Source organism: Camellia sinensis, chromosome 14 (assembly GCF_055761805.1).
Source record: "Camellia sinensis isolate YWXY chromosome 14, ASM5576180v1, whole genome shotgun sequence".
Taxonomy (NCBI): Eukaryota; Viridiplantae; Streptophyta; class Magnoliopsida; order Ericales; family Theaceae; genus Camellia; species Camellia sinensis.
Window position 1 is genome coordinate 47,609,320 of NC_138974.1, and position 11,202 is coordinate 47,620,521.

Sequence of the window (11,202 nt, forward strand, 5' to 3'; positions counted from 1 at the left end):
CTCTACACCCAAAACAAACGGGGCTCGAAACATTAGTGGCGCCACCACTAGAAATGCACTGCACTAGAGAGAGATTTTGGTTAGAGAAGATCCGTAAGAGCAGTCGGATCAGCTTCTTCAAATTTTTAGTCAAATTATTATAACTCAAAATCCACTTTTGCTGTTTTAACTAGTCACCTTTTTAGTATTCACTATATCAAACTCTCTATTCTAACTCAATCTTATTAAAATATTAATTTCTTATTATATTTGTTATTCTTTCTTTTTTTATTAATTGATGAGATGCCATCCAAACAATTCTTAAAAAGTGCAAAAAAAAAAAAAAAAAAAAAATTCCATTGATCGGTTGACTGGCTGGTCAACCGGTTAGGCTAATTTTGGATATTTTTCTTTTTCTGCTATAACTACTCAAGGGACATTCGGTAGGATATCCGGGAAGACATCAGGGTGGACGGCCGGTTTAAAAATTTTGGCCCAGTTTTGCTCCAGAAAATATAATAAAAAATCATATAAGTAATGAACAGTACCTCAACAAAATTGTTGAGATACTGTAGCAACTTTAACAAAAAGTTCATTTAGAAAAAATTTGTTGAGATTGATGGAGGAACGATTTTGTGATTTACTAGCTATATTTTACCTTTTTGTTATTTTGGCTATGCTGATACGGATGCTCTAACACAACGGTTTGTAAATTTGACAAGTTAATTAATTAATTAATTACCAACATAACTGAAGCACAACAACTCACATGGATGATTGATTATCATATTTATTTTTATTTGTTAATCACAACGCATATTCACATATGCCTAAACAACCACCCTTTTAAGTCTTTGTTAATTATTTTCCCATTAGTCACTGCCTTAAAGTTTTGGTTATAAAAGCAATGCAAGAAATGAGCTAGTTACTGCAACTCAGTTTCAAGAAACGTAAGAGGTGGTGGTGGAGATGAAAGCAGTGGTGGTGAAGATATGGAGGGTGGCGAAGGAGGTGGTGGAGGAAGTCTGTTTGCAATGGTGGCAGTGCCAGCCTCGGCATCATCAGGACACTATTACTGCTGTTAAAGAAGAGGTCAATGGAAGTGTACCGGAGAACATGGAAGAGATTGGAGGTATGGCTACTATATGTGCTGTTTCATGCAGTTTATGGAGCTGTGCGGTCTATAATTTATCAACAATGATTTAGACCACTAAAAAATACACTACTAATAGCACTAATATATTGGGGATGACAAAAAAAATAATAAAAAAATAAAAACAAGGCATAGAAAGTGGGCGGAGCCCGCTGCCACATCATTAGTGCTCCCTTTAGTGATCCTTTTTTAGTGCTCTCAAGCATTTTTCATAATTTATTTTTTTCTGTATTAGTATTTGGTTCAGTTTATGCGTGTAACTTATGAGGCAGAAGTTAGATTATATGTAATATTTTTTATAAGGTATATAAGTGAAAAAAAATTAATTATTAAGAAGCAGACAATTTTTTTTTTTTTTACTCCGATTATCAAAAAAAAAAAAAAAAATCAAACATAACCTATATATTCACCAGTTCTTTTCACCATTTTACATCATCAGATTATGTAGCACGAATTTGTTTTTATTAATTGCTTAGTAATTATTTTCAAATAAGGAAGCTAATCATGAGTATAGTTTTATAAAATGGTGACATATAATAGGTCTCTTTATCTTTCCATAAATGTGTATGGATAATCTAGTTTGTTACACTTAATTTATTGAATAAATTACAAATACACTCTCTAAACTTTGTTTAAAATATTAATTGCCTTTATAATTTTAAAAATTACATTACATCCCTTAAAATTTATAATCGCACAACAAATAACCTCTTTATTAATCAACCATAAAGTTCATTAACAATTTCTAAAGATGTCAGCAATATATTTCAATTAATACTTCTAGTTATTTCATTGTTGTATCGAAAAACAGCTAATTACATTTTTTTCTGTCAACTCTATCAAATGACAAATTATAACGAGAGATTTGTAATTTTCAAAATCATATGGGAATAACATATATTTTAAGCAAATTTGAAGAGGGGTATTGTAATTTACCAAATAAAAAATGTCTATTTATATGTTTTAATGTTTGTATCACTTTTTATGCCAATAGAAAATTATGTCATAATTCAACAATTTTAGAAGTTTGTCCCCTAAATTAAAATGCTCGACATGTGCTTCATGGTTGCAGCAGGTACTAAACCTCCTGAAATAACATCTGAAACTTATTCTACTACAGTGGATTCCTCTCGTTCTATGGCTAATGAGATTACCAGAGAAGAAGAAGAATTGGATGTAAAACTAAAAAAAATAGACATCCAAAAGATCCTGAGAAGTGTCATTACAAATCAAGATGAGGAAACTGTGAAGCATGAAATTTCATGTGAAGAAGAGTACATGCTTTTCAAACTGTTAAGTGAAGCAACAAAAGAACTTGTCAACATTAACAGACTCGATCATAAAGAATGCGATGAAAGCATAGAATTTGAATTTGGGAGGGTTGTAGAGAAGTTAGATCAGCACAGTGTGCACTGTCCTAAATGTAATTTTCGCATTACCAAAGTTGTTCTTCGTAAAAAGACAAGGACTAAGCCATGTAATCTGTTCGGATGCTTCTCCTGCTTCAGCATTTTCATTCCCGAAGGTACGACTTCTGCCCTGCCTTCCTACTTGGTTTTGGTTGTGTTTTTGTTTTATTCGTTTTTTTTTTTTTTTTCGTGTTTTCGGAAACAAAAGAATGAAACAAAGTGATGGGCATTTTGATTTTCAATAAATGAATATGAATATGAATAGCATTTTTTCGAAGACAAAATGCGTTTGCAGACGAATGAAATTCACACGAGATATCAACTGCAATAGATGCAAATCTTTACTCTATTTTCACAGATGGCAAAATGGTGAATCAGCAGCAAGGTAATATGTCATCTGCAACATCACTTTTATGATCTCTGACTTGGAAAGTGGAAATCCTCTTTCCTCAACTTCATTTTTATTGTCTAATGGCAATCCTCCAAAGAAAAGTAAATTCTGTTGGTTGGGTCTGCCAAACTAGAATTTTTCTGATCTCTGACTTGTAAAGTGGAAATACATTTTTCTTTCCACTTTTGTTAATTCAAACAGAAGAAGCCCTAGGAATTATACGTAACTAAGAACTACACGAATAGTTCAACTATTACATACTGTTCAAACTTGAAATTTTATCCTTTCACACACTCATTTTCTTCATTTTCTTGACTAATCTATGGTGATAGCATTCTTTCTGGACTACAATGTGGATTAAAGTTAAAAATTTGTTAAGCAGGGAGGTTTTTTGACATGTTCCTCGTTTTTATGAACGAACAAAATCCTCAGCCAACATCTGCCATAGCCGGAAATCATTCCACTTGCGTCACATATGAGACGTTGAGTATGGTCAGGAATCTCATCTTATAATAGATTTAAACATGCTTCAGTTCATGACATGACTAATCTAATATGAGCCAAACATATCGGTGATACTCCAAGAATCAGTCATGGCTGCTGAGTTGATGAAGCTTTGAGTTGTCTACTGCAATCTGAAAAGAGAATTTCAGTTTTCGTATAGAACAAATATATATATATATATATATATAGAGAGAGAGAGAGAGAGAAGTGAACTACGCTATGTTCCCTTTTGTTATCATCAGTACTAATATGACTTAATAGGCCAGCCATAGTTATTATATATATGGGATGAGGGTAGGGGGCTTCTATTGTGTGTATAAAAATCACTAATCCCATTATGGGTCCAAAAATAAAAGAAAGTTAAGATCTCGTATGTCCAAAGCAAGGCCCAATGTATGCTCCAAAAATATTTGCCATTGTGCAAACTCTAATCCAGTTTTACTTAAAATACTACATATAAATGACTATACCAATCCACTATAAAATATGCATATAAATACACCAAAATATCATCTGCGGCCCTTTATTCATATTCAACTCTTTCAGAACTTTTAACTAGCAATAATCAATACAATCAATTAGTTTCGAGCATCTACTTCCACTATTTGTTGCAACTAGTTAATTACTCTTTATCTCTCGCATTCAAAATTTCTAGACGCATAAAATGTTGCTTCAGACAATGGATGAATGTCCTTGTATATTTGTGCTTTCCTTCTTCGAATTTGCTCTTTTGGGTTAACAACAGGAGTCTCTGGTTTATCATTTCATACTATTTCAGGCTAGCTGGGTGAGTGCTATGTGCATCCAGAGGGGGGGTGTCATTGTCTAGATAAGCAGGGCATTTAAAATACTATGAAAAGTTTGAAAAAATGATTTAAAATCATACCTTTAGGTGTATACAGAAGTTAGAGACTACACAAATCTTCTTCTAATGCTTCTGTTTTTTGGCCTATTTGCTTGTTATGGTTATGCAGAAACTGAAGCACCATCACACGAATCTGTGTCACCTGGTACAGCAGTGTGTGAACCTGCTCCTTCAACCAACAGAGTTGTACCACCTGGAGGTCGTGGAGATCATGCAATCAACATAGAAGAGGGATCAGGTGATGCAATTAAAACCTAAATTACAAGTCTAGTGCTCACAACTACTTTCCTAACAAAGGGAGGTTGGCTCTCTCTCTCTCTCTTTCTCTCTCTGTGTTCATGCATATAATATGTGACGTATACATTCACATGTTTTCCACATTTCTCATCAATTTATGGCAATACGAATTAGCTCCTCATTAGGTATGCATAAACATAAAAATTGTTTTGTTGTAGATGCTAAACAGTTGATGTTATCGAATCATTGGTTTTAGGTAGTTGTGTTTTTCATGCATGCTGAATAGAACACTAAAACTTGTGCAGATGATAAACTTTCCACAAAATCAGAGGGTCATCAAACTGGAGACAGAGAGATTACTAGTGATGAATTCTACACTAATTTCCCACTAACAACCTCCATCTGTGCTATACTGTTTCAGTTTTATTTTATATCTGCTTTTGCATTTCATGCATGTCACTTTTGCATTTTATTAGTTTAAACTAAGAAATGGATTAGCCATTCATTATACACTAACATGAGACGGTCTTAGGCTGCAACAAGTCCCAAATTCATTGGGTTGAAAATTTTAATGCCTAGTTCTTTGACTTGGAGATCATACGGCGAGCTTGCTTAACCTGACTGCAGCTTACTGGAGATTTTCTTCTGTATTTTTTTTTGGAAGATAAAATCACAACTAAGCACCAGCAGAAGATGGGGCTTATTGGTGAATAATTTATATTAAATTTATGAGAAAGGTCTTCTTCGCAAGTTTCTTGTATATGAAAAAAGTTGAGTTTTGACTTTTAACTTTTAGACTGTGGGTAATGGTTAAAGGCCTGGATTACATACATATATATGTGTGTGTGTGTGTGTGTGTGTATTAATGTTTTTCATGATCAGCATAATGATACAAAAATTACTAGCTGATTGTAATTAAATCTAATGCATTTTTAATGCTCACGCAGAGCACGTAGGTAAATAATTTTGACATAGTTGTCCAATACATGCAGGGACCATTGAGCGAGGAGCTTCTATAATAACTTTAGATGAAGAAGGTTCTAAAACATTGGAAATCCTAAAGAGCGTTGTTTATGGTGGGTTAATGGAATCAATGACAAGCCTAAGTGTTGTGTCATCTGCAGCTGCTGCAGATGCCACCACAAGTAAGTTTTTCACACATTTTCCTTTTTGGTTGGTTATGCAAAAGTAGGAAATAGGAATGAGATTTTATACATTTGTTTTTGCTAGGTATGGAAGTTTCTTATGGCATAATATATTTCCATTTTAATTGTATGGTAACCAAACTGACACTAACATATTTCTCTGCTTACCTGAATAAATGGTTATCAGTTTATAAACTGCACTAAATATAACATGTACACATATTTTAGGATCTACTAGCATGACATTTACTAATAAATTGTTTTACCATCCATGACAGTCTAATTTTGGATCCATGAATAAATATTAGCATATCACTTCTAGGATAGTTGCAAAAGTTTCTCATGCAGATTATAGTGATTTTATAACCATTTTTCTGTTCTTTTAACTTATGATTGGAGGATTAGTAGATTTGATATAATTGAGGTTAAAGCTGTTTATAGAAGTGTTTGACATTTGATTTAGAGGTAATAGTTTACATTGCTCACAATCTTGTCTTGTGTTGCCACAGTGAACATTGTAGCTATGGGATTGGCAAATCTGATTGGTGGACTTTGCATTATTGGTCCTAATGTGAGTAATCTCCTGCCTATTTAATATTTCTTATCTATTAGCATAATTTTCAATATCATTGCAACAGTTGATGTTAGCTTCTACGTGCAATGTAGTTTCCAGTTCCAAGCATCAAAATTAAGTTACAAGTAATGGTTAGAAATGTATCTTTCTCAAACAGAAAAAAATACCGAAATATGTTGAGAAACCTTGCACAAAATCTGTTTAACCATTCTATTTTGTTAGGGACCATATTTTCGTTTAATTCATTGGCTGGCTAGCTTGTTCCGGTATTACCTTGACATTTTATAACAAATAAAGTACTTATTAACTTTACAAATATTATTTTTGTCAGTCGTTTATCATTCCATCTAATCATCCTTGTTTAAGCTCTGTCTAATGTATTCTAAAGTGTAGTTAAAAAATGTAATTAAAATACCTTAACTCTCTATATCATCACTAGTTTCTTCTGCCAATTATCCATTCTATCAACTTCGAAGACATTCAAGCGTAATAAAATCTATCCTTTTCTCTTTTTTATTCTTATTTTTATTCCTTTCAAAGTATGGATGAAAATTTTTCCTCTTGTTTGGGTGTGTGAATAATAAGCTACATCAATTGACAGGACAATTTATTCAGAATATTAAACTTGATCTTCTTGTTGTCTCATAATAACAAACTATGGGGTTGCATATAGGACATTATTCTTCAACAAAGTCCTTTGTTGTTGATCAAAATATATATATATATAGGACATTATTCTTCAAATCATTCCTACTTCATATTATGTGAGGCAAAATCTTTTCCTAATTTGTCATTTTCAGGTTAATTCTCTTTCTTGCGTCTTGAACTAACACGTAATCTTGCAGCTTAGGGAACTAAAAAATGAAGGGTCTAGGTACAAAGAATTACTGGGCCAGACAGACAATTTCTTACTTCATGCAACGGTTGCTGTGCTAGCGTTCCTCATTTTTGGCTTAATCCCTCCGGTAACTTACGGCTTCTCATTTCGCCAGACTGATGACAAGGACCTAAAGCTTGTGGTAGTCGCAGCAGCTTCTCTTCTGTGCATTGCTATACTTGCAATTGGGAAGGCTTACATCCAGAAGAAACCCAACTTTTACGCATATATCAAAACTGTACTATACTATATTGGTATGGCAGTTATGGCCTCAGGCATTTCTTATGCTGCAGGTGAATTAATCAAGAGGCTCGTGGAGAAGCTTGGTTGGTTTGATTCAAGTGTAGCTGTCACTCTGTCCCTTCCTCAGGTGCAATCAGTAAATCCAGCTTGGGGGTCCTACTGATGTCATGAGATCCGAAATCAATGCTTGTTCACAATTAATTGTTTGGAACATTTTCCATCATAAGCTGTTTCTTTCTTGATTTATAGCTTTCTTCGCTTGGTTCTTTGAAGTGTCTGAATAATGAGCTAGTCCAGAACACCTGTTGATATCATGGAATTGAAATATCAATCATTGTGTTTCATTGAAATAATGAATGTATTTCTTCAAGTTAACTGTTGCATTTGAATGCTAATCCTACTATTGTGTTGATTTCCTGGCTCTTTTTGAGTGTATATCAGTGTCTACAATTCCTTTTCATTTCAAGCTTTCATCTATTCCTCCCCGTTATTCTGAGATAAAGAAGATTCTATGCTGACAGGGCTTAGCATACATAATGTGAATTTTCCCCACCATCTTAACACAATCAGAAAGCAAAAAAATCATTTGAATGGAAACTTTACCTCGATTGTAGTTGCTTTTTTCCCTTCAAAAAAGCCATTTTGGATCCATTGTGGATTCATTTCTGATAAGGAAAACATATTGCTGAAATCTAGCAATAGACATCTCAAGTTTCAGAACCTCCAAGAAAAATAAAAAAGAAAAGCATGATCAGAATTGTTTACCTTTGAATTGTACTGCACATGTAGTAACAATAATTAAACGGGTTAGAACATTTAACTATTGAAGAAGAAGACGAAAAAGAAGAAGCATTTAATCTGATAATAAACAAAACTCTTGCTGAATTTCTTATTTATCTTTGAATTGTTCCGCACATATAGTCACAATAAATTAGGTACAATATGGGCAAATGGAAATTAAATGGCTCCGCATTCGACCAAAAAAAGACCACTTGTATCACACTTGTTAGAACATCCATCTCGGAGATGAAAATCCTTTTGTTAGAAAGGAAAGGTAAAGGGAAAGGCAAAGAGGAGGGGAGAGTTTCCCTCTGGGCGGTAAAGAGGGAAAAAATAGATCCTCTACACATTTGCCTTCTAATACAAGTATACAACAGCTCGGCATTATTTTCGTAAGGGTCAACAGCATGGTAAAGACAAAAACGGCACAGAGGGGAAAATTGTGTTTGAAGCAAGGATTTGAAGAGTGAATTGGAAATGAAAAGGAAAAAGAATGAGAAAACTTAACAAAAATCTAACTTATATTTCAATCACTTTTCCATTCCTATTTCCTTAACTATTTCCTTTCCCTCCAGAAATCCCTCCTAAAATCTTTGATCCAAACACACACCCTTAGGGGTAGCTTTTCTATGCCTTTGACCTTCAATCCTCTCCACTTTTTGTTGGTTTTACTAGATGGAACATTTCATATTGTAGCTTGACAGGGGGTTTTCTCTTGTATTTTGGACTTCTTGCGAGGAAAGACTCACTACAAGAAATTGTATTTTTGGCGACTAAATTTTTAATAGCCAAAAAGTCATATTTTAGTCGCCAAAAGGTTTTCCCGACTAAATAGTTTGGTCGCCGACTTGGTCGCGAAAAGACGGTCGGTGAAGGTATTGGCGACTAAAAAAATTTAAGTCGCCGAAAGTCCTCAATTGGCAACTAAACAAGTAGTCGTCAAAAGTAAAGGTATTGGCGACAAAAAAACTTTAGTCGTTGATAGGCTAAATTAGCGACCAATCTTTTAGTCGCCAAAAGCTTTCAAAAAAAAATAATATCGCATTTTCAGCGACTAAAACATTTAGTCGCCAAAACTAAATTTATTTTCCACGACTACCTTATTTAGTAGCCAGAAAGATTTTTTTGTTCATCTTATTTTTTTAGCTACAAATGTTTCAGTTGCCTAAAGTGTAATTTTTTTTAACTACTAAAAATTTAGTCACCTAAAGTCTATTTTTTTATTTGGCTACTAAAATTTTAGTTGCCAAAAGTTTTTTATTTTATTTTATTTTTTTAGCTACTAACTATTTAGTTGAAACACATGTTTTTAGCAAAGGCAGCCGAGTAGTACAGAGTTGGAGAATTGTTGAGACCCTACATCTGTGATAACTGGATGTTAAAAAAAATTTCAATTTGATTAGAAATACTTGCCAAAAAGTTAGATGCATACATACATGCATGCATACTGATAATGTAAGTAGATAAAACCATCCAGAAGGTTAATACATTAGAATTGATTACTGCCAAGGGAACTGTTAATATAATATTGTTAATTTGTTAATTGTATAGCTGTCTAGCTTTCTTGCTAATTGTATAGCTGGCTTCTTTCTGCTTTCGGTGGTAATGGATTGGCATCCAATGTACATTGCCTCTCTCTATAAAGAGAGAGTTCATTTCTCTTGTAATTAACAACACACATATACAGAAACACTCTTTTGCTCTCTAGCCTCTCTTTCAAATTAATCTTTCATGGTATCAGAGCGCATAAATCTGTTCGAAATTTTCTCCTGAGTCCAACGGCACCAAGCCCGTTCTCAGAAAAGCCAACACGCGCCCACACGCGCCGTCCTTAGCCTCTGCGCGTCAACACGACCGCCACCACTCTCACACGCGCTCGCACGCGCCAACTCCTGTCGCTCACTTCCGCCACGCGCCCACACGCGCCCACACATCCGCGGCTCCCATACGCCGCGCCTGCTACCGTACGCGTACCGTGCGCCACTTTGCTATTGTGCACCCGCGTGCGCCAAACCAGCTCCCGTGCACCGCACCTGCGCTTTCTGCTAACGTGCGCCGTTGCCTTCCTGCTAACGTGCTCCTCCCTGCACTCTGCTAACGTACGCCGCTGACATCATTGCTGACATCATCTCTGTCCAGCATACCTTTCCTTGCTATTTTCAACCTTCCGGACTCACTGGTACACTCTGTTTTACCAAATTTTGCTCCTACGGATCTATTTCTATTACTTTAACCCTACTCAACTAGTATTATGGATCGTCATGATGCCTCCCATCCCATTTCCGTCATTTTAAATGGTTCAAACTATGTTCTGTGGGCCCAAGCTATGTCCTCTTTCCTCAAAGGCAAGAAGCTCTGGCGAATTGTCACCGGGGATGTGGCTAAACCAGTAAAAGACAGTGCCACTACTGAAACTCCTGTTCATACTGCTACTTATGAAGACCGACTTGAGGAATGGGACAGTAAGAATTACCAAATCATTACCTGGTTTCGTAATACCTCTATTACCTCTATCAGTCTTCAATTTGGCCGCTTTCAGCTTGACTCTGTAACTACTCCTGCGAAAGACATCTGGGATTTTTTGAAAGAACGATACCAGACTACTGGTCTTGCCCATCAATATCAACTTCAGAACCAACTTCACCGCATGCGCCAAGAATCCACTCAGTCCATTAATGACTTCCTTTCTCAAATATACTCTGTTTGGGATCAGCTTGCTCTTTCCGAACCAGCATGGCATGACCCCGAAGATGCCGTTTTATTTACTATCCATCGCAACCAGCAAAGGTTGGTGAAATTTCTCATGGCTCTTACCTCATCTTTTGAGCCCGTACGTGCCTCTCTGCTTCATCGCCATCCATTGCCCACTCTTGAACAAGCAATTTCTGAGTTGCTCTCCGAGGAGACTCGTCTCGGTACTCTTCAAACTCATCATGTGGACTCTGTTCTTGCCACTCCTCCGTCCCGGCCATCCTTTCCCCAGCGGACTACTGCTTGCCTCTACTGTCAGAATCGGGGCCTTCCTTCAACCCATCTCCTGGTCCA

General features: G+C 35.5%; 1 protein-coding gene across 1 annotated transcript; it reads left to right on the forward strand.

Annotated features, from left to right (window-relative positions):
• Positions 1–948: 948 nt before the first annotated feature.
• LOC114265817 (uncharacterized) lies at positions 949–7,657 on the forward strand. Its single transcript, XM_082904833.1, has 6 exons — positions 949–1,111; positions 2,208–2,657; positions 4,411–4,539; positions 5,507–5,683; positions 6,193–6,254; positions 7,103–7,657. Exons 1-6 carry the CDS (start codon positions 949–951, stop codon positions 7,538–7,540), a joined length of 1,419 nt encoding a protein of 472 aa, XP_082760959.1. The 3' UTR covers positions 7,541–7,657.
• Positions 7,658–11,202: the final 3,545 nt, after the last annotated feature.